This window comes from Lolium rigidum, chromosome 1, assembly GCF_022539505.1.
Source record: "Lolium rigidum isolate FL_2022 chromosome 1, APGP_CSIRO_Lrig_0.1, whole genome shotgun sequence".
NCBI classification, from domain to species: domain Eukaryota; kingdom Viridiplantae; phylum Streptophyta; class Magnoliopsida; order Poales; family Poaceae; genus Lolium; species Lolium rigidum.
The window spans coordinates 331,943,671-331,966,414 of NC_061508.1; the positions used below are offsets into that span (position 1 = coordinate 331,943,671).

At 44.2% G+C, this 22,744-nt stretch overlaps 2 protein-coding genes across 2 annotated transcripts; both read right to left on the reverse strand.

Annotated features, from left to right (window-relative positions):
• Positions 1 to 300: 300 nt before the first annotated feature.
• LOC124699811 (probable amidase At4g34880) lies at positions 301 to 16,631 on the reverse strand. The gene is made up of 6 exons (XM_047232054.1): positions 16,153 to 16,631; positions 2,702 to 3,149; positions 2,414 to 2,628; positions 1,924 to 2,166; positions 865 to 1,063; positions 301 to 783 (listed from the first exon to the last, which is right to left on the reverse strand). Exons 1-6 carry the CDS (start codon positions 16,605 to 16,607, stop codon positions 415 to 417), a joined length of 1,929 nt encoding a protein of 642 aa, XP_047088010.1. The 5' UTR covers positions 16,608 to 16,631; the 3' UTR covers positions 301 to 414.
• On the reverse strand, positions 16,630 to 17,529 carry LOC124663440. Its single transcript, XM_047201143.1, has 2 exons — positions 16,745 to 17,529; positions 16,630 to 16,640 (listed from the first exon to the last, which is right to left on the reverse strand). Exons 1-2 carry the CDS (start codon positions 17,508 to 17,510, stop codon positions 16,630 to 16,632), a joined length of 777 nt encoding a protein of 258 aa, XP_047057099.1. The 5' UTR covers positions 17,511 to 17,529.
• Between the last annotated feature and the right edge of the window lie 5,215 nt (positions 17,530 to 22,744).

The following is a 22,744-nucleotide window of genomic DNA, read 5'->3' on the forward strand; positions in this document are numbered from 1 at the left end:
GAGGCGAGTCCGTGACGGACGACGTCTGCTGGGGCTTCCGCACAGCTGCACCACGGAGGTGCGCAGCCGCATCAAGCCTCTCCTCTGCGCCATCACCCTGTATAAGATCGTGCATATCCCAAGCCGCTTGGACAGGGTCCGGCTGTACGCCGGCATCGTCAGCATCAACTACGTGGGTTAGAATGCCCTGATGATCAAACATGCACGGCAAGAACTACAAGGTTTTCTGGTCTCCTCCACTGGAAGAGCCCAGCGTTGAATAACGCCTGAACTGAAAAAAAAGATGGGAAATTAATGGTGATAACTGATAACATCTGAAAATGCTAACATACTTGTACATGTTTCTCACCAAGAAAGTGTTATTTCTTCTTTCAGACTTGAAAATGATACAATCAGGTAAAAACAACACTACAATCAAAGGGCAGAATGCTGCAATACTGGTGGAGGTCTCCTGACTTTCGTTGCCTGCTCGAAGGAATAAGAAATCTCAATAAGCTTCGGCTCTGAACCTTTCAACCCTCCAAAGCAGATCGCGAAAGGAACGCCATCTGACCCGTATCCGGCCGGGACAGTGATCGCCGGGTAGCCACCGATCGCAAGCAGGCTATGAGCAGACGCACCAGGAGCGATGACTGCGTCCAGTTGATTGGCTCGCACAATCTTCTCAAGGCCCTCCTTGCACAGCTCGTTCAGTTTGGAAATGGCACGCTCCTCGGTCGGACCAATGCCGTTTGTTGCTTCAGACTGCACAAGGTAACTCTGGCCGAATTCAGCCATCCTTTCCTGTAACATATATTTCAAAAGTATCTTATTTGAGTTCAAGAAAAACAAAAACTAGGAAATGAGGTGAAATAAAGTAATTACCTTGACAGGATGCTTGTCGTTGAATTCAATTATGTCTGATAATGATTTAACAGGTGTGGTGGCCAGCTCAGACAGGTAAGAGTTGAGGGACAGCTTGAACTCGGCGAGCATTAGAGCACGTTCGCCGCTTTGCATTGCATCGTTGATGACATTCATGCTTGGTATCTCAAGATTGTCCACCAAGATGGCCCCCAATTGCCTTTAATTTTTTAACAACATGCACAAGTTAGGAAAAGATAATCTATATTCAGAAAAAAAATGAACAAAAAGCAATAAGTAGATAACATGTCATAATTCATTCCATCTTTCATTCAATCATCCCCAGTGACTGATCACCCCCCTTCAATGTTGATACTGTCATATAGTACTCCCTCCGTTCATAAATAGATGTCTTATATTTGTCTAAATTTCAATGAATCTATATACTAAATAGTGTCTATATACATTCAAAATTTGATAAATCTAAGACATCTATTTATGGACAGAGGTAGTAGTACTTTGCATGAAAAATGCAAATGGATGTCTAAACGACATTCAGGATATACGCACATGTCTTTCTCATAACCAGTGGCATTTTCAAAATTTCAAACATTGCAGTGGCATCTGTTCCATAACTTGTAACTCTTGCCATCTTCGAGGCACATTATTTTGACAGTATAATACTCTGGTGCAGAATATCATTCAGAGTGTATGGAGTCCGAAATAGTGTTGTGCAATAACTAGTTCTTCTCAAAGACGAGTAAAGTGTGTAAGACCAGCCTAGGTGCCAACAATGGGATCAATCATCAATCTCCATACCTATGATATTGTGTCAGCTAGTATCATAACCATGCATCAGAGCAGAGGAAACTTACAACTGCACATCGTTTTTGTGTGATTTAGTGTATCATAGCACAAGATCTTATACTTGTATAGATTAAAGTCATCCAAATAAAAAAAAAGCACCACTTATTAGTTGTCTGGTGTTCACTTGTTCTATATGAAAGTGAAGCACTATCCACGTGACTGATACCTACGAATAACAGATATTTCCGTCAGACAAGAAGAGTGGTGAATCACCTCATAGTGTCGAAATGCTCCTCAAACACGTTCTGTTGGATAGATCCTGAGGGAAACCGGAAGAAATCCTTCCTGAGAATCCCAATCCTCTTGCCTCTTAGACCATCTATGTTCAAGAATTGCCTGTAACCGCCTTCCGGGATATACTGAGATGCCATGTGAGTTGCCTCTGCATCCCGTGGATCGTAACCAACGATTGCTTCCAACACATATACTGCATCTGAAACAGTCCTACAGATTGGCCTGCATCAAGTAAATCACATCACTATGAAATAACTAAACCGGTGTCACCAGATCATAAAAGTAAAGCGAGCAAACATACATGGGCACATTAAAACCATACAATTGCTGAATTACTCAAGAAAATTTTATGCCACGTTTCCAAAAGTAATTCAATGCACACTGCAGTGGTGTGTAGATTAAAATTCAGGCAGCAAAACCATATCACACTGCTAGATTGATGTAAGCATTCGCTCAGTGTCGATTTTACCCAACTGTGTCCATCCTCGGAGAAATGATGATGACGCCGGCACGGCTTGTGAGGCCGACCGTGGGCTTAATCCCGACAACGGTGTTGAAGCTGGAGGGGCACATGATGGAGCCATCCGTCTCGGTCCCAATCGTCACCGCCACCATGTTTGCCGCCGCCGCAATGGCGGAGCCGCTGCTGGAGGAGCAGGTCGTCGCTGACGGCACGTATGGGTTCTACTACATCAGCAAGTGATTAGGGTCATTCAGATTCAGCCTTGATCCGATAAATGAGCTCCAGCCGCGGGACCATGCCCTGGCCGCCGCGGGGGCTCCAGCCGGCGGGGACGCCTGGGGCACGGAAGTTGCACCACTCGCTGAGGCTGGCGGTGCCGAGGATCACCGCGCCGGCGCTCCGGAGCCGCTCGACCACGCCGGCGTCGCGCGCGGGGCGGGAGCCGACCAGCGCCAGCGAACCGGCCGTCGCTTTCAAGGCGCCGGCCGCGGCGATGTTGTCCTTGATGAGCACGGGAATGCCGTGGAGCGGCGGGAGCGCGGCGCCTCCGAGGAGGCGGGCGGCGTCGGCGCGGTCGGCGGCGGCGAGCGCGCCGTCGGCGTCCAGCTCCACCACGGCGTGGAGGGCCGGGTCGAGGGACGCGATGCGGCGCAGGTAGAGCTCGACGAGGCCGCGCGAGGTGAGCGCGCCGCCGGCGAAGGCGCGGTGGATGGACTCGATGGTGGCCTCCTCGAGCACGAAAGTGGCGGCCGCGGCGGTGGCAGCGGCCGCCGCGAGGAACAGCGGTACGAGGTACCGCAGCAGCATGGCCGGCCACTTGGTGGCGATGTGGGATTGGGAGGAGACGGCCAGACTGTTAACCTTGGGATGAAGGGGAATTTGCCACTAGCAACTTACAATTTGAAGCACAGCTCGAGAAGTAAAAAAAAAAAAGTCTTTATGCCAATAGTGGCTAGTCTAGTCGGGAGGCGCTATGAATCGGATGCCGATTTTTGCTTCCGATCGGACCTGCGCTTGGCCGTAGGATTGGAAGCAGCTCGGACCTGCGCTTTGCTCTTTCCGTGAGTCCAGGAAACAGTTTGCATGCTTTCCGTTTGAACTGCCACCGTGATGCACGTCCGGTTTAAACAATACTTCGTAGCTTATTTTCAGCGCATCGTTTTGGGAACTATAAGCGGTTTCCGATTAATAATAAAATAAAAGAAATCAATTAGGACTTTCTCCAGCGACAACAATATAGTTTCTTACCAGGGAAGCATTGTTTTTCAGCAGTGGAAGCCCCTTTTTGGAGGAAATATCCTTGTTATATTTTTCTTAGAATAATCATGGCATATCGAACTCTTGTTTCTAACCGTTGCAAAAATATTTTCTACAACTTAATTTAGCTTTGCACGAAGAAATACTTTGCTTCTCTTGGCCTGCTCAATTGCTTCCATGACAATTGGAGCTGTTACCTGTTACTCTCTCTGTACTTCAAATTAGACAAATCTAAGACATGTTTCGGAGGGTACTACTTTATTTCCACAATAGAAAATATGCAACAAATATTTATTTATATTAATATTGCTTTGAACAAATAATATAATTTGCTTACAAAGGACATCCTGTTTGCTTCCATTGTGACCAACATTTGTTCCTATCAACATTGCCTTCAAAATAGCTGATAATTGCTTCCAAAAGAAGTAGTATATGCTTCAATGAAACAAATATGTGCATATACCATCATTGCTTCTAAAATAAGTAGCATATATGTTTCAATGAAACAAAATAGCTGACAATTTTCTTACAAGTAAAATAACTTTTGCTTCAAGTAATATCAGAATTTTCTTCTACATATAATATGAATCAATCACAGGGTTTGTGTCGTCTAGCATAATGACCGATGTCCACCTGTCATAGCAATGGATCATGCGCATCAACAGAAACATAAGAGGCTCGTCGATGACCTGCAACAGCCACCTAGGGCTCTCAGCAGCTAGAAGTAGCACATTGGTCTGCTTCCAAATAGCGCGAAGAAGTCGCTCGCCCCACTGGTGGCGCTTCAAACAAGAAACGTTGACCAACGTAATCTTGTACTCAAGTTGTAGCCGGAGGATAGCAGCCATTTGGAAAGAAAGGTAATCTGGAATGTGTTTACTTGAACCATGAGCAATATCTATGATAAAAAGTAGGAAGCATGGGGCAATATTTAAAATACAATGCTACTGACAATTTAAAAAACAAATTAACAATATTATGCAAACTTTCAGGAAGAAACACATAAATGGTTTGGAAGCATCAGTGTTATTCTATCTCAGCCTAACTAATACCACATAGAAGCTCCGGTGCCTGAAACATAACTAGTATCAGGAAGCATCAGTGTTATGCTATCTTCCTCTGATGTAAAACCAATTTGATCTGAAGTAATGTTTTAAGCAATAAATTGGGTGTGGGGCAGATTTAGAAAATGGGTTCATGTGCTTCTACAGATTATGCAAACTTGCAAAATATTCATGTTACCTTCCAAGCAATATTCAAGCAATCTCAACTCAACTTGCAAATAGTAGAAGCATAAGAATCTCACATAAACGCATCTAAAAAAACAGTTCATGTTACCTTCTCCCAAATCGTGGTCCTTGAAGCGATCGTCCGTCGAAGCATCCTACAGTCCGCTGCTTCGGCCGGAGTGTAGGCTTCATGGCCCTCCTGAGCCACCTCTGATTAGCAGCGGTGGTCAATGATGCACGACGACAATTTCCCGCGGCGGAGCTCCTTTTTCCTGGCGTATTAGTCTAACCAAGTGGAGGCACAGGTGTCGGCCTGGATGGGAAGGTGTAGAGCGATCTCGAGAGGAGGATCAGATCGTTTTGGGGAGAAGGGCGATGAGAGGACCAGAAGAACATGGCTGTGATCTATAACCGGGCGGAAATTTTGGGGATATTGATTGAAAAGTTTTTTTTTCCAGAGAAATCAGGGAAAAGGTGAGAAGGACGGCCTCCGACCAGGCCGACGAATTGCTTCCCATCGGACTGCGTTAGGAAGTGTTTACCTAGTCTAAATTAGGCTATGAATTTGGTTCGTTAGCACTATCGCACGGCAATTATCATGTTGGTTTTCTTGCACTGTACTTCCTCCATCCAGTAATATAAGATGGTTAATCAAGTTAGATTAGCTAGCTAAAACGTCTTATATTTATAAACAGAGGGAGTATTTTAAGTTTAGAGTTGAAATTTTAAAGAGAAAGTCATGTGTGCATATCTTTTCTACGGACTATACTTTTTGCCAGATTTTTTGAACTTTCTATTCATGTAAGGGTGTATTGTGGTCGCTAGTTCTGTTCTCTTTATTTCAATTTGCTTTAAAAAAATATTATATCTCTATTTTACTGTCTCCCTACCCTTTTCTGCTTCTATAGGTAAAATGGAATGAGCAGAACAATTTTCAAACGTGTCTTGGTGTGAATGGAATTAGGGGTTGTGACAATCATACTTGTTGTAAGAGGGAATGACTAACCGGAACTCTCTATGTTGATAATGTACCTGCAAATGATTTCACAAAAGGGATAATGCACTTTTAAATATGGGACAATATGCTCTCGCTATCGAGAAAATATTTTAAAATGTAAAAAAATACGAATAAAAATTTGGTGTGTATTTTGGTTTCTTGCATTGTATTTTAAGTCTAGAGTTGGAATTTTGTAGAGTCTCGTTTGTATACCTTTTCTTTGAACTCTATTTTTTCCAGTTTTTTTTGAACTTTTAAGTATGTAAGGGTGTATTATGATCACTAGTTCTACTCAATTTATTTAATTTTATTTTTTAAAATATTATATCTATATTTTAGTTTCTCTCTATCCTTCCGTGCCTGTATAGGTAGTGACTCTTGTGACAACCCTAGTTGTTTTTTTTTCGGAAAGACAACCTAGTTGTTGTAAGAGGAAATGATTAAAGGTAACTCTCTAGGTTTGATAATGTACCTACAAATGATTTCAGGAGAGGCACACTGCATAGACCATCAAGAACTAACCATTGTGACAAGCAAAGCGGCCACCTCTATCTACAACGACAGAGTAGGATACCTATGCAGCCATGCCAACCTATACATCTATCTACAACGATAGAGTATGATACCCATGCGGCCATGCTAACCTATCTTTCAACTAACCGTAGTGAAGCTCCATCATGGCCCATCAAAGTGTTTTTGTGTCACCAAAGAAATGGTACATAGGTGGAAGAAATGATTTGGGTCGTGAAAGTTAAAAATGTGACTCATTACATTAAATTATGTGTTATAATTGGAGAAAAAGGTTTATCATAGAAAGAATATGGCATACATCATCCATCGATTAGAAATGCCACATACACTTTGTCTGAAGTTTTTTTATCCGTCTACACACAACATGATCAAAACCGGGGAGAAAATGTCTGAAATATTGCAACCTAGTCCATGAAACCTTTTTTTTCTAAATTAACCTGAAAATCATTGTCATGTATATTTCCAAACGGCTGAAGACAAACCAATAGTAAAAAAGGATTCAAAAAACTTCTGATGGGGGTTAACCTCTAGGAAGCATTGTGTTCTCAAACTTTAAAAAGAAGGACACATTATTAGTGATTATTGGTTTGGTCATGCTTACATTATTTAGATATGAATTAACAGTCTACATTAGGTTTAACTAAAATACATATACATGAAGAACCATTTAAGTAAATATTTCTTCATTATGTTCATAAACATAGTTCTGCACACACATATGAATAGTTACATCGTATCAATACAAGTGACATGCATCCAAGTCAAAATGCAGGAGATTTAAATTTGCATCATTTTAGTATAACAGAGGTATTTCCATACGTGGTTGAAGCTATATTATATAATTTTGTACTATCAAGTAATACAAATATGAATATATGTTTCTACATATGGATTCGCTAATGTTTGCTATGCTCGTTACAAGTTTCATAAGTCTTAGTTCTTAAATATATTTTACGAAACCATTGTTGCTCCGACATGTGTTAAGATCACAACGACTCTACATAATTACCAGATTACTCCGTCTTTACCTAATATGTGAACGTACAAAAAAATCATATGAGGCCATTAGTAAGGAGTAGCTCATGTTTAGCGGCTCACCAAGGCACATAAGTTACACCCCATCCAAGGGTTTGGCCGAGAAGAATTCCACTAGATTTGAGCCTATGTGGAATAACCGCCGAGCTGGAGGAAGAAACAATAGATTGAGTGAATGAAGGGTTTCGTTATTGATGTTACTATTCAGTTTTATATTGGAGTATATGAATAGTCAGTGTTACAATGTCAAACATCGGTCGTCTTTGGCCTTTTTTCTGTATGATTGATACACCTTTAAGGGTGTATGACAAGGTATCAACTTGTCAATGCCTACGGATTGTAGACTAGGGTTTAGTTAGATGTAGATGGCAAGTAGATCTCGAAGATTTCAGCCGAAAAGTACTCGACGAATATAAAACTAGGGTTGTGTTGACAGTAGATTCGATGCTTTCTTTGTCCCTCGACTCCCCCTTATATAGGAGGTGGAGCCGAGGGATTCGTATTGTACAAGTTACAGAGTCCGGGAAGGTTTCTAACTCATCCCGCAAGATTACAAACATCCTCTCCTAATACAACTCTAGCTTTCCTTAACAACAACTTGGACTTCCGATTCTTCTTATTCTTCGAGTCATGGGCCTTCAGTAAACCCCGGGTACTATCTTCGGCAGGCCCATTGGGGATGCCTATGTCAGTAGCCCCCGAGATTTTGCTTGAATCGCAGAATCAAGGAAAATCTCCACTGTTTAGTTTTATTCTATAGCTTTAAACTTCTCTATATTTCTTCATACGAATTTCTATATTTACAGGGATAATGGTGATTGGGGCTAGTTCATCTGACGGATCAGGTACTAGTTAACTGCTCTAGTGGCAATCCGCAAAAACCTACTTCAAGATCACGTCCCTGAACATGATCTCGGGATACTGGTGTAAACTTCGACAGGTGCCGCGTAAGGTCTTACCATTCTGTCGAGTCCCAGTCATATTTTATCGGGTACCTGTAAGCCCCAGGAGTAGGAAAACCCAGAGCGCGCAGGTACGAGGGGTTTATGTGCATGAGGTCACTACAAAGGACCGTGAGGTCGCCTCGCATTCCCAAGCTTATGGGTAGGCCAAGCAACAGCTCGACACGCCCATGCACACAACACCCACCTCATAGGCTCACGTTAGGCTTTCCAAGCCTGAGTGCTTCACCTTCCTGTGCACTTCACACATACACGCACGGTGCACAGGATACAAGGGTAGAATACAGATTCAATATCACAACATGACTATCTATGACACAAAAGATGGAAATAAAGGTTCATATATAGCAACGCTCTACTGAGCAAGATACAAATGACACGTAAAGAGACACATATCCCATCAGTACATCATACATAGAGGTAGCAAATAGTCTGAGTACAGACAAGATCCAAATGGGACTAAGAGTCCTAAAGATAACCAAGCGGGGTCCATAACCAACAAGCCACAGGCTGCTGCCTTAGGAGCGATCCTGCTACTCGACGAGGTCGTCGCCCGTGAACTCAACGAAGTAGCCTCCAATGTACTCCTCATCATCTGTCGTACCTGTTTTGTCGAAAAGCGGGTTCCGGAAAAAGAGGGAGAAAAACGAGGGTAAGTACCAATGGCACGTACTTGCGAGACAGGACCAACTATGCTCGCTGGTGGGCGGTATAAACTTCACCCGGCTATATGTGGAGTTTAGCGGCAGCAAAGCAACTAACCAATAGAGACACGCTACAACATTCGTCTATTAGAGAAGGTGAGAGAGCGCATAATCTAGCAGTTCTATACTCTGCAAACAAAACCCAGCCAATGTGATCCCCCTTCGCCAAGAGGTATTGCAAAGGCACACACACTTTTGAAAGAGTTTTATTGGCAAATTATTAGCAACATGAAATAAGGTGTAAGTTGTTCTATGATCGAGTTAAACATCTCCAAGTCGTCCATAACCGCGGACACGGCTTATCGATAAGATTTCACCCTGCAGGGATGCACTACTGTACCCATACACGCATGTCCGACTCCACAAGCAAGGGTTTTGAGAAAACTTGCCGGCGAAACCTCGCATCACAACCCCTCCCTTCACCACAGACCAAGTCCAAGAAGCCACCTATCTAGGTTAAATCCGTTTCAGAGCCCGATCGGAACTCCGACGCGGACCTAGCTGTTGCGAGAACGGCTAAGAAGGATCAGAGCCCACTAGAGGATGACCTCTTAACAATGCGGACCGCACCTACGAGCGTGCAAGAGACAACGGGGTTACAAGGCACTCACGGCTTCCCCAAAAGTACATCATATCATCTGACCACAAGGAAACAAGCTTGCACGCCCAAGAGAAACAAAACGTTACAAATCTATTTGTGGCACTTGGACAGTGGAAGCAGTTCCGGTAATAGGTCGAGGGGGGCCCCAGTGAAACCTCCCACGTGTGGTTAGTGCGCTCAGTCTTGGATCAGAAAACAAGAACTCATCCTAATTATAAAATTGGACACAAGTGAGCCATGGTAAAACCAAAATATACAGTTGACCCACCGATGCCTCTTCTTATCCATTTTAATATTATCAATAGGGTGAGCCATGATTATCTCCAACAACAGATATAGAAGTAAAACAACTACCCAACGAGATACCCCGAACATTTCGAGATATCAACAAAACCCTAAACTCGCCTAAGACTCGCAAAACTGGCAAACAACAAACATCAGGTAGGGCAAGGAGGTGTATCTCGGATCATATAGGGTAACAGGTGGAATAGGTCACGTGACACAACAGAATCGCAACATAGGGGTAGCAATAGATCAAAAGAGCATGAAAATGTAAAATATGTGAAGGGGTGGGCTCGCCTGTCAGATCAGGAGTAGTGACACAAGCGCGATCCTCCTCGGGGTGGTACTCGAACTCCTGCTCGAACTGCTCTGCGTCGGCGTCTACTCGAGAAGAACCAAATAGCACATACAAGAAAAGTAATGGCACAAATCAATACAAGGAAATGCAATGCGCAATATGATGCATGACGGCATGGCAAGATAATATGTGCAAGGTTTCATGTATAGCAAAATTAAGTGGGGTGTTCAAATATAGCAAGAAATGATAGACACCCACACATAACATTTAGTTATAGTTGCAGATTTTTAATTAGGCCGAACCAGGCAGGGGGCTATGATGCATGACAAGTTAATATTTGAATTCCTCATGTTTTTCTGATGCAAAAAGATATAAAGCATGTTGGAATTTTAGGTTAGAAGTTATGAATTATGCAAGTTATAGCAATTTAATCCCAAATTATAAAGTGGTCAGATTTTATATTGTTCAAAAGTTGGAACAAACTTAATAGATGGATAGATCTTGTTTTTCTGATACTCCAGCATATAAAGTTTGTGTGATTTGGATTTTGGAAAATGCAATTTTAAAACGTTTGAAAATAGGCAGGGGCAAAAATGAATATCTGACAGTCGAAACTGAAACTGTGACAGTTGCTGTTTACTGTAGAAGCGTTTCTGCACAGTTTTTAAAGTGTCGAAAGCGATGAATCTAGGTGTTTCTAGGCAAGGCCCTCAACAATTTGAGCATACTGGATATACCAAGATTCCAATGCGTTTGGTTTGGGTGGTTTTGGTGGGCTGTGGTGGTGGCAAAACTCGCCGGAAGACGTGACCTCGACATGGCCGAGTAACAGCAAAACTGAAAACTGTTTTCTGGACAGATCTTTGAACGAAGATGGCGTCGTCTACAGCGGATGAAAATGAGTTCTTCCAAAGGCAAAGTTGTAGCCCTCACTCTCAGCTTTCCAACGGTGTGAAGTACGTGCGCTGGAGTGGAGTAGATCGCCGGAAAAGATCATCGGAAGTAGCCACCTCGAAACAGAAAAACTGGAACCGTTTGTTTCGTTTTATCGGTTCGATCTCGCTCAGATCTTCGCACATGTGATGGAGCAGCGACATAGAGACATGCAGGAGAGATGTAGGAAGGAAGGCTGCTCACCCTGGGTCGTCGTTGAAGAGGGGGAAGCAGCGGAGGGTTGCCGACGACGAGGAAGAAGAAGGGTGGCCGGGGTTGCTGTTGCAGACAAGGTAGTCAGAGTCGGGATTTGGACTCGGGTCGATTTTCGTCGGGCAGAATCGAGTCGTAGTATCGAATCGTAGAATCTAGAATCCTACCATACTTACTCAGATAAGATATTTTTATCAAGAACAAAATTTGTTTAATAGTATAATGGAGATAAAAATAATAATCCATAAAGTTTCTAGCAATAATGTTCTAGCGATAGATCATTTGAAATTTGGTAGGCAAATAAAGGGTAGGGAAGCAAGTGAAAAGGGCTTGGGATGTTTAAGTAATATCCTTGTAGGTTTAGTGGATGGGAGAAATAGTGAGTTGGTAGAATCAAAAAATCCATAAAAAGGATCGAGATTCTATATTATTGTAAAGGATTCTATGATTTGGATCGGGACTCAACATGGATTCTACCCGATTGGGATTCATAGTGGGATTTGGATCGATACGGTGATGTAAGATCGTCAAATCGTAGGATTCCGGTAGTAGGATCGGGATTCTGACTACCTTGGTTGCAGATGGTGAGGAAGACAAGCAGCTGCGGCGTCTGCGTGCTCCGTGAAGAAGACGTCGAGGACGAGGAGGTCACCGTGATCCCATTCCCGTACTCAGGTCACCTCGGCGGCGCTCATGGCGACGGCGGCAGGAGGTAGACGGCGGTGATAATTTGCTCCGTGGGGTTTTTCCAGGGAAGGAGGAGAAGGTGGCGGCGGCTCGGTGGAGGAAGAGGGCTAGGGTTGGAGGAGCTGCTGGTGTTGCTTAAGAGAGGGGGCAGCAGGTGGCAAGCATCCACGAAGGGGGGAAGGATCATGTGGCGCTGGAGGTAGTCGTACATGATGAAGACGACGAACAGGGACTCCCTCCACACGTTGGAGCTGGGCTGGGCCAAAGAAGGGCTGCCGTGTTGGGTTGCTAGGTGTGTTGGGTTGGTTAGAAACTTAGACTAGCTAGATAGATGGCTGTAGCGTTAGGTTAGTATAGGCTGGGATGTTAGGTTTTTCTCCTTCTCTTTATTTATTTTTTGTTTTTATTTCTTCCCTTTCTTTTCCAAACTTTTCTGAAATTGAGATGAGACAATGTTGAACTGCATTTTGAATTCAGAGAAGAACTCAAGCATTGTATACCAACATGGTAAGCTTGAGGAAAATAAAACAAGAAAGAATAAGAGGGAGGTAAAGAGAATTTTAGTAGAAACCAAAATAATTGGAGAAGGAAGAAACCCAACTCAAGATCATCTTATTATTAGCATTGCAAAATAGAAAGAGAGGGTAGGTTTATAGCAACCATATAAAAGAAAATTTTGGCATGACCTATTTGAAATATAGATCAAGTGGAAGGATAGGTTGGCTTGTTAGCTTTTCTTGGAACATCACAAGAGGGAGGGGATGAACCAAGAGAGAGGAAGAGAGGAAGAACAAGAAGCAAACAAAACAAAGCCAAAACCAAATGCAATTTATAAAAGCCAAAGGTGGTGATATGCATGAATGCAACATGTTGAGATGATAACAATGCAAGAAAGGTAAAAAGGATCTAGGTGTTACTCTTGGGATGTTACAAACGTCCCCCCTTGAAGGAATCGCGCCCCGAGATTCTCAGGAAGAAGAGAAAAGGGACGGGTACTCGGAACGGAGTTGATCTTCCCGCTCCCAAGTTGCTTCTTTATCGGAATGGTGCGACCACTGCACCTTGAGGAACTTGACAGAGTTGTTGCGAGTTCGACGTTCAGCTTCATCAAGAATCCGAACGGGATGCTCTTTGTAGGAGAGGTCTTCTTGGAGGTCGATGGACTCGTGATCAACCGCACGGTCCGGATCTTTGAAGCACTTCTTGAGTTGTGACACGTGGAAGACATCGTGCACTTTTGAGAGCTTCTCAGGAAGTTCAAGGAGGTAAGCGACTTCACCACGCTTTGCTAGAACTTTGAAGGGACCAATGTATCTTGGCGCCAGCTTGCCTTTGATACCAAAGCGATGAGTGCCCCTCATAGGAGTAACACGAAGGTAGGCTTGATCACCGGGATGATATAACATATCACGGTGCTTGCTATCATAATAGCTTTTCTGCCGAGATTGTGCTATCTTCGGATTGTCACGAATGATTCGCACCTTTTCTTCAGCCTCGTTGATGACATCGGGGCCAAATATTTTCCTTTCACCGGTTTCAGACCAGTTTAGAGGTGTTCTGCATTTGCGACCATAGAGAGCTTCGAAGGGTGCCATGCCCAAACTGGCTTGATAGCTGTTGTTCTAAGAGAACTCAGCGAATGGAAGACATTCTTCCCATTTCATGCCGAAGGAGATAACACAGGCACGGAGCATGTCCTCAAGAATCTGATTGACTCTTTCGACTTGCCCACTCGTTTGTGGATGGTAAGCTGTGCTGAAGAGCAGATTAGTTCCCATAGCTTTCTGAAAGCTTGCCCAAAATCTGGAAGTGAAGATACTTCCGCGATCAGAGCTTATTTCAAAGGGAACACCATGAAGAGAAACAATCTTTGTTGTGTAGAGCTCAGCCAACTGACTAGCAGATATTGTCTCTTTGACAGGAAGGAAGTGAGCAACCTTGGAAAGACGGTCGATTACCACGAAGATAGCATCATTGCCTTTGCGAGACTTTGGAAAACCGATTACTGAAGTCCATCTCAATCTTATCCCATTTCCACTCAGGAATTTTCAAGGGTTGGAGGACACCGGCAGGTCTCTGATGTTCTGCTTTGACACGGCGACAGACATCACATTCTGAGACATATCGAGCAATATCACTTTTCATCCTAGTCCACCAATAGGTAGACTTGATGTCATGATACATCTTTGTGCTGCCAGGATGGATAGAAAGAGGAGTGTCATGAGCTTCTTTGAGAATGAGGCTTCTCAGGTTGGGATCCTTCGGAACAACGATTCGACCTTGGAAGAAGAGAGTTCCCTTGTCGTCGATAGAGAAAGGCTTGTACTTGGGCTTGTGCATGTTCTCTTTGATGTTTTTGATACAACCATCTCTTAGCTGTCCGGTTCGTATCTTATCTTCAAGAGTCTGCGTGATCACCAAGTTTGCAAGGTATCCTTGGGGAACGAGCTCAAGATTCAATTTCCTGAATTCTTCATAAAGAGCAGGTTGACTTTCTTGAATCGTGAGGTTGTTGCAATAGGACTTGCGACTAAGGGCGTCAGCCATGACATTAGCTTTGCCTGGAGTGTAGCTGATAGACAGATCAAAGTCCTTGATGGTTTCCATCCATCTCGTTTGACGGAGGTTCAAGTTGGGTTGTGTGAAGATGTATTTGAGACTCTTGTGGTCGGTGAAGATCTCACATTTGTTGCCCAACAAGTATTGGCGCCATGTTATTAAAGCATGTAACACTAGCTGCAAGCTCGAGATCATGTGTGGGATAGTTGAGCTCATGCTTTTTCAACTGACGAGAAGCATATGCCACGACTTGACGTTCTTGCATGAGGACAGCGCCTAGTCCATGAAGAGAGGCATCACAGAATATCTGGAAAGGTTTGGAAGTATCTGGTAGAACAAGAACTGGTGTCGAAGTGAGCTTCTGCTTGAGGAGGTCAAAACTTTCCTGGCATTGAGGAGACCAAAGGAACTTCTTGTCTTTCTTGAGGAGATCGGTAAGAGGCTTGGCGATCTTGGAGAAATTCTCGACGAAGCGGCGGCAGTAACTTGCCAAACCGAGGAAACTTCTCACTTGCTTGACATTCTTCGGAGGAAGCCATTCAACGATTTCCTTGACGGTTTCAGGATTGACAGCAATGCCTTTTCCAGAAATGACATGGCCAAGATAGACGACTTGAGGAAGCCAGAATTCACATTTAGAGAACTTGGCATAAAGGCGATGTTCACGAAGCTTCAGGAGGATGAGGCGAAGATGCTCTTCATGCTCCTCATTGGACTTGGAGTAGACAAGGATATCATCGAGATAGACTACCACAAACTTGTCCAGATACTCCATGAAAATGTAGTTCATCAGGCGAGAGAATGTGGCTGGAGCATTTGTGAGACCAAAGGACATGACGGTGTATTCATACAGACCATAGCGAGTTTTGAAGGCTGTCTTGGGTACATCCTCTTTGCGGATTTTGATTTGGTGATAACCACTTCTCAAATCCATCTTAGAGAACACAGTTGCACCCGCAAGCTGATCAAAGAGCTCATTGATGCGAGGAAGAGGATATGTATTGTTGATCGTTTTCTCATTGAGAGGGCGGTAGTCAACCACCAATCGATCAGTTTTATCCTTTTTCTTGACGAAGATGGTAGGACATCCCCATGGAGAAGTACTTGGCTGAATGAAACCAAGTTTTTGCAACTCGTCAAGCTGCCTCTTGAGTTCAGCCAACTCATTTGGACCCATTTTATAAGGCCGCTTGGAGATAGGAGCGGTACCAGGTTCTAGCTCGATAACGAACTCAACAGCCCTGTCAGGTGGCATACCCGGAAGTTCTTCAGGAAAGACATCGGGAAAGTCGCAAACCACCGGTATAGACTCAAGCTCCGGAAGAGAGCTAGGATTCAAAGCGAAGAGCTGAACGGAAGGTGTCTCAGAAGGTGAATAGACTATGTGGCCTGTCGAAGTAGGAAGGGAAACTGAATGCTTGGCACAATCAATAACAGCTTTGTTGGCCTTCAACCAATCCATGCCGAGAATGACATCAATGTCCGACATGCCGAGAGCTATGAGTGAAGCAAGAAACATATAGCTTCCGATGAGAATTTGATTCCCATGGCTTATCTCAGAAACAAACATATGCGCTCCTGGAGAGTTCACCGTGAATTTATTGGGCAAAGGAACCAAAGGCAACCCATGAGATAGAGCAAACTTTTGAGAGACAAAGGAAAGTGATGCTCCGGTATCAAACAGAACTTTTGCTGAGATCGAGTTCACAGGAAGAACACCAAGCACGATATCAGGTGCCCTTTTTGCTTGGACAGCTGTGACATTGTTCACCCATACACTTCTCGTACCAGGCTTATTGTTATAGTTGAAAGCCTTTGACGGTTGTAGAGACTTGTTCTGATAGCAGTTGCGTGAAGTGTGTCCTGGATCACCACACTTGAAGCAAACTTTTGCAGAAGGGCGAGGACCCATTGGTCTTGCCAGAACTTCATAACTAGGCCTTTGCTGAGCATCAACACGGTAACTTTGCTTAGCTTGACTGCCAGACCTTTGATGAACTTGAGAGCCCCTTGGAACAACAACGGGGGGGGGGGGGGGGGAAACAAAACCACTCGGTTCAGGCATGTAGGTGGGTTGTGCAGGAGCAGCATAAGGAACCCAAATCCTACGTTTCCGAGGAGGCATAGCAGTTGCTGAGGAAGAAGCTGCTTCACGAGAGCGCTTACGAGAGTCTTCTAGCATTGCACGACCATACTCTTCTTGGAGCGCTGTGTTAACGAGCTCCTCGAAGGTATTGCACTTGACCAAGAGTATAGCATACTTGATCTCTGGGTTCAGGCCTTTGTGAAACATGGCTTGCTTTTTGGCATCCGTAGATACCTCATCTCCAGCATAACGAGCCAGTTTTAAGAAAGCATCTCTATAAGCCAGCACAGTGTTGTTGCCTTGAGACAAATTGCAGAACTCTTCTCGCTTTCTCTCCATGATGCTGTCAGGGATGTGATGACGCTTGAAAAGCAGCTGAAACTCATCCCAGGTAATGATTGCATCTGGTGCTTTCATCAGCAGATGATTGTCCCACCATGCGGCTGAAACTCCACGAAGAAGATATGTCACATACGGAACACGGTCCTCATCAGCCACATGTGTCACACTGATAGTCTTGTTCATCTCGCGTAACCAATCATCAGCATCAATTGGCTCTGCGGTGACATCAAAAGTGCGCGGGTTGAGCTGGAGAAACTCCTGAATAGTGACACGTGCATTGCCACCATTGATTCTGTCCTGGTTTAGCTGCATCAGATTTAGGACTTGCGCCATTTTAACCAGAGCTTGGTCCACTTCAGGTGGAGGATCATCTTCACCACTCTCCATTCTGAGTAAGGACACCAAGGTTAGCACAATCATGGATAATAAAAACCCAATATTAGTGCTTAACGAGAACTTTAGAAGATAACAAGAGACATGACATAGCTATCATCAATGTACAAGAATTCAAGCACACGGGAGCTAGCCCTAGCATGTAGAAGGTTAGAGGATAGCAACAAGAATACTTCACATATCTCGCAAGATAGTGATATGTAGCTATATAGAATTTTAGCATTAACAAGTGCCAATAACTTGGGTCGTGTGGGCACTTGTTATGCATATTGGAAGAGAACAACAAGGAAGGTTGATATATGCACCGGAACAAAGAAGTGGTCGAGATAGCACCAGAACAACGGAGAGAGCATGTTGGCATGAAAATACCAACATTGCAAAGGAACAGATTATATGGTGGAGATTGATAGCAGATGATATTGAAGCAACCATAGTACATAAAATTTTCAAAAATACATTTTTCCCTATGGCACTATGGTTTCCCCGAACACGTCCAAACCTAGGTGAAACAAGATAAGAATAGAGTAAAACCGTTACACTTCCTTACCAGAGGGTGGGTGGGTGGGATAAGAAGTAAAAGGAATTCCTACTCTCGCGCATAAAATTTTCCTATGTAGCTACTAAAATATGAGTTTCTAGACACAACTTCGTCCGCTGCAAGGGCTCCTAAAGGCAGTCCTGCTCTGATACCAAGTCTGTAAGCCCCAGGAGTAGGAAAACCCAGAGCGCGCAGGTACGAGGGGTTTATGTGCATGAGGTCACTACAAATGACCGTGAGGTCGCCTCGCATTCCCAAGCTTATGGGTAGGCCAAGCAACAGCTCGACACGCCCATGCACACAACACCCACCTCATAGGCTCACGTTAGGCTTTCCAAGCCTGAGTGCTTCACCTTCCTGTGCACTTCACACATACACGCACGGTGCACATGATACAAGGGTAGAATACAGATTCAATATCACAACATGACTATCTATGACACAAAAGATGGAAATAAAGGTTCATATATAGCAACGCCCTCTACTGAGCAAGATACAAATGACACGCAAAGGGACACATATCCCATCAGTACATCATACATAGAGGTAGCAAATAGTCTGAGTACAGACAAGATCCAAATGGGACTAAGAGTCCTAAAGATAACCAAGCGGGGTCCATAACCAACAAGCCACAGGCTGCCGCCTTAGGAGCGATCCCGCTACTCGACGAGGTCGTCGCCCGTGAACTCAACGAAGTAGCCTCCAATGTACTCCTCATCATCTGTCGTACCTGTTTTGTCGAAAAGCGGGTTCCGAAAAAAGAGGGAGAAAAACGAGGGTAAGTACCAATGGCACGTACTTGCGAGACAGGACCAGCTATGCTCGCTGGTGGGCGGCATAAACTTCACCCGGCTATATGTGGAGTTTAGCGGCAGCAAAGCAACTAACCAATAGAGACACGCTACAACATTCGTCTATTAGAGAAGGTGAGAGAGCGTATAATCTAGCAGTTCTATACTCTGCAAACAAAACCCAGCCAATGTGATCCCCCTTCGCCAAGAGGTATTGCAAAGGCACACACACTTTTGAAAGAGTTTTATTGGCAAATTATTAGCAACATGAAATAAGGTGTAAGTTGTTCTATGATCGAGTTAAACATCTCCAAGTCGTCCATAACCGCGGACACGGCTTATCGATAAGATTTCACCCTGCAGGGATGCACTACTGTACCCATACACGCATGTCCGACTCCACAAGCAAGGGTTTTGAGAAAACTTGCCGGCGAAACCTCGCATCACAACCCCTCCCTTCACCACAGACCAAGTCCAAGAAGCCACCTATCTAGGTTAAATCCGTTTCAGAGCCCGATCGGAACTCCGACGCGGACCTAGCTGTTGCGAGAACGGCTAAGAAGGATCAGAACCCACTAGAGGATGACCTCTTAACAATGCGGACCGCGCCTACGAGTGTGCAAGAGACAACGGGGTTACAAGGCACTCACGGCTTCCCCAAAAGTACATCATATCATCTGACCACAAGGAAACAAGCTTGCACGCCCAAGAGAAACAAAACGTTACAAATCTATTTGTGGCACTTGGACAATGGAAGCGAGTTCGGTAATAGGTCGAGGGGCCCCCAGTGAAACCTCCCACGTGTGGTTAGTGCGCTCAGTCTTGGATCAGAAAACAAGAACTCGTCCTAATTATAAAATTGGACACAAGTGAGCCATGGTAAAACCAAAATATACAGTTGACCCACCGATGCCTCTTCTTATCCATTTTAATATTATCAATAGGGTGAGCCATGATTATCTCCAACAACAGATATAGAAGTAAAACAACTACCCAACGAGATACCCCGAACATTTCGAGATATCAACAAAACCCTAAACTCGCCTACGACTCGCAAAACTGGCAAACAACAAACATCAGGTAGGGCAAGGAGGTGTATCTCGGATCATATAGGGTAACAGGTGGAATAGGTCACGTGACACAACAGAATCGCAACATAGGGGTAGCAATAGATCAAAAGAGCATGAAAATGTAAAATAGGTGAAGGGGTGGGCTCGCCTGTCAGATCAAGAGTAGGGACACAAGCGCGATCCTCCTCGGGGTGGTACTCGAACTCCTGCTCGAACTGCTCTGCGTCGGCGTCTACTCGAGAAGAACCAAATAGCACATACAAGAAAAGTAATGGCACAAATCAATACAAGGAAATGCAATGCGCAATATGATGCATGACTGCATGGCAAGATAATATGTGCAAGGTTTCATGTATAGCATAATTAAGTGGGGTGTTCAAATATAGCAAGAATGATAGACACCCACACATAACATTTAGTTATAGTTACAAATTTTAATTAGTTCGAACCAGGCAGGGGCTATGATGCATGACAAGTTAATATTTGAATTCCTCATGTTTTTCTCGATGCAAAAAGATATAAAGCATGTTGGAATTTTAGGTTAGAAGTTATGAATTATGCAAGTTATAGCAATTTAATCCCAAATTATAAAGTGGTCAGATTTTATATTGTTCAAAAGTTGGAACAAACTTAATAGATGGATAGATCTTGTTTTTCTGATACTCCAGCATATAAAGTTTGTGTGATTTGGATTTTGGAAAATGCAATTTTAAAACGTTTGAAAATAGGCAGGGGAAAAATGAATATCTGACAGTCGAAACTGAAACTGTGATAGTTGCTGTTTACTGTAGAAGCGTTTCTGCACAGTTTTTAAAGTGTCGAAAGCGATGAATCTAGGTGTTTCTAGGCAAGGCCCTCAACAAGTTGAGCATACTGGATATACCAAGATTCCAATGCGTTTGGTTTGGGTGGTTTTGGTGGGCTGTGGTGGTGGCAAAACTCGCCGGAAGACGTGACCTCGACATGGCCGAGTAACAGCAAAACTGAAAACTGTTTTCTGGACAGATCTTTGAACGAAGATGGCGTCGTCTACAGCGGATGAAAATGAGTTCTTCCAAAGGCAAAGTTGTAGCCCTCACTCTCAGCTTTCCAACGGTGTGAAGTACGTGCGCTGGAGTGGAGTAGATCGCCGGAAAAGATCATCGGAAGTAGCCACCTCGAAACAGAAAAACTGGAACCGTTTGTTTCGTTTTATCGGTTCGATCTCGCTCAGATCTTCGCACATGTGATGGAGCAGCGACATAGAGACATGCAGGAGAGATGTAGGAAGGAAGGCTGCTCACCCTGGGTCGTCGTTGAAGAGGGGGAAGCAGCGGAGGGTTGCCGACGACGAGGAAGAAGAAGGGTGGCCGGGGTTGCTGTTGCAGATGGTGAGGAAGACGAGCAGCTGCGGCGTCTGCGTGCTCCGTGAAGAAGACGTCGAGGACGAGGAGGTCACCGTGATCCCATTCCCGTACTCAGGTCACCTCGGCGGCGCTCATGGCGATGGCGGCAGGAGGTAGACGGTGGTGATAATTTGCTCCGTGGGGTTTTTCCAGGGAAGGAGGAGAAGGTGGCGGCGGCTCGGTGGAGGAAGAGGGCTAGGGTTGGAGGAGCTGCTGGTGTTGCTTAAGAGAGGGGGCAGCAGGTGGCAAGCATCCACGAAGGGGGGAAGGATCATGTGGCGCTGGAGGTAGTCGTACATGATGAAGACGACGAACAGGGACTCCCCTCCACACGTTGGAGCTGGGCTGGGCCAAAGAAGGGCTGCCGTGTTGGGTTGCTAGGTGTGTTGGGTTGGTTAGAAACTTAGACTAGCTAGATAGATGGCTGTAGCGTTAGGTTAGTATAGGCTGGGATGTTAGGTTTTTCTCCTTCTCTTTATTTATTTTCTGTTTTTATTTCTTCCCTTTCTTTTCCAAACTTTTCTGAAATTGAGATGAGACAATGTTGAACTGCATTTTGAATTCAGAGAAGAACTCAAGCATTGTATACCAACATGGTAAGCTTGAGGAAAATAAAACAAGAAAGAATAAGAGGGAGGTAAAGAGAATTTTAGTAGAAACCAAAATAATTGGAGAAGGAAGAAACCCAACTCAAGATCATCTTATTATTAGCATTGCAAAATAGAAAGAGAGGGTAGGTTTATAGCAACCATATAAAAGAAAATTTTGGCATGACCTATTTGAAATATAGATCAAGTGGAAGGATAGGTTGGCTTGTTAGCTTTTCTTGGAACATCACAAGAGGGAGGGGATGAACCAAGAGAGAGGAAGAGAGGAAGAACAAGAAGCAAACAAAACAAAGCCAAAACCAAATGCAATTTATAAAAGCCAAAGGTGGTGATATGCATGAATGCAACATGATGAGATGATAACAATGCAAGAAAGGTAAAAAGGATCTAGGTGTTACTCTTGGGATGTTACAGTACCTAACGCGTCCGTTAGGATTTTTCTTCGTATCTGTTGATACGGATAAAAGTAGCAAACCGACGTCAGAGACGGCGCCACGCCACTCAGAACGGATCTGGGGTCTTACCTTCGCAAAGTTTTGCGGCATTCGGAAATTGTTCGCAACTTTGGCGTTCGAGAATATATTGTCGAGTGCTTATTCGGTACGTTGGAATGGCACATTTTATTGAGTCAACTGATGACTTATATTGCTTTTCCGATGGGAGTATATGTAGAGTTACTTTAACTCGAAATATACTCTCTTGTTCTTCTATCTTTTTTTTTAATTTCATCGGGTACGCGAACAGCGTTCCCGATGGGAGTAGCCCCCGAGGCTACAGCCAAGGACTTGTGCTTGGGTGTAGGCTCCACATTTTATGCCGCTATATTTTCTTTCTCT

What these genes read in the sequence shown, in the direction of transcription:
- LOC124663440 (XM_047201143.1), bottom strand. Translation starts at nt 17,510, where the DNA reads ATGGAGAGTGGTGAAGATGATCCTCCACCTGAAGTGGACCAAGCTCTG.
- LOC124699811 (XM_047232054.1), bottom strand. Translation starts at nt 16,607, where the DNA reads ATGGGTCCTCGCCCTTCTGCAAAAGTTTGCTTCAAGTGTGGTGATCCA. An exon ending in GATGTCATTCTCGGCATGGA is followed by an intron (nt 3,150 to 16,152) that starts TTGGTTGAAGGC and finishes CGCGGCCGCCAC; the next exon opens with TTTCGTGCTCGAGGAGGCCA. An exon ending in ACGACAAGCATCCTGTCAAG is followed by an intron (nt 784 to 864) that starts GTAATTACTTTA and finishes TATATGTTACAG; the next exon opens with GAAAGGATGGCTGAATTCGG.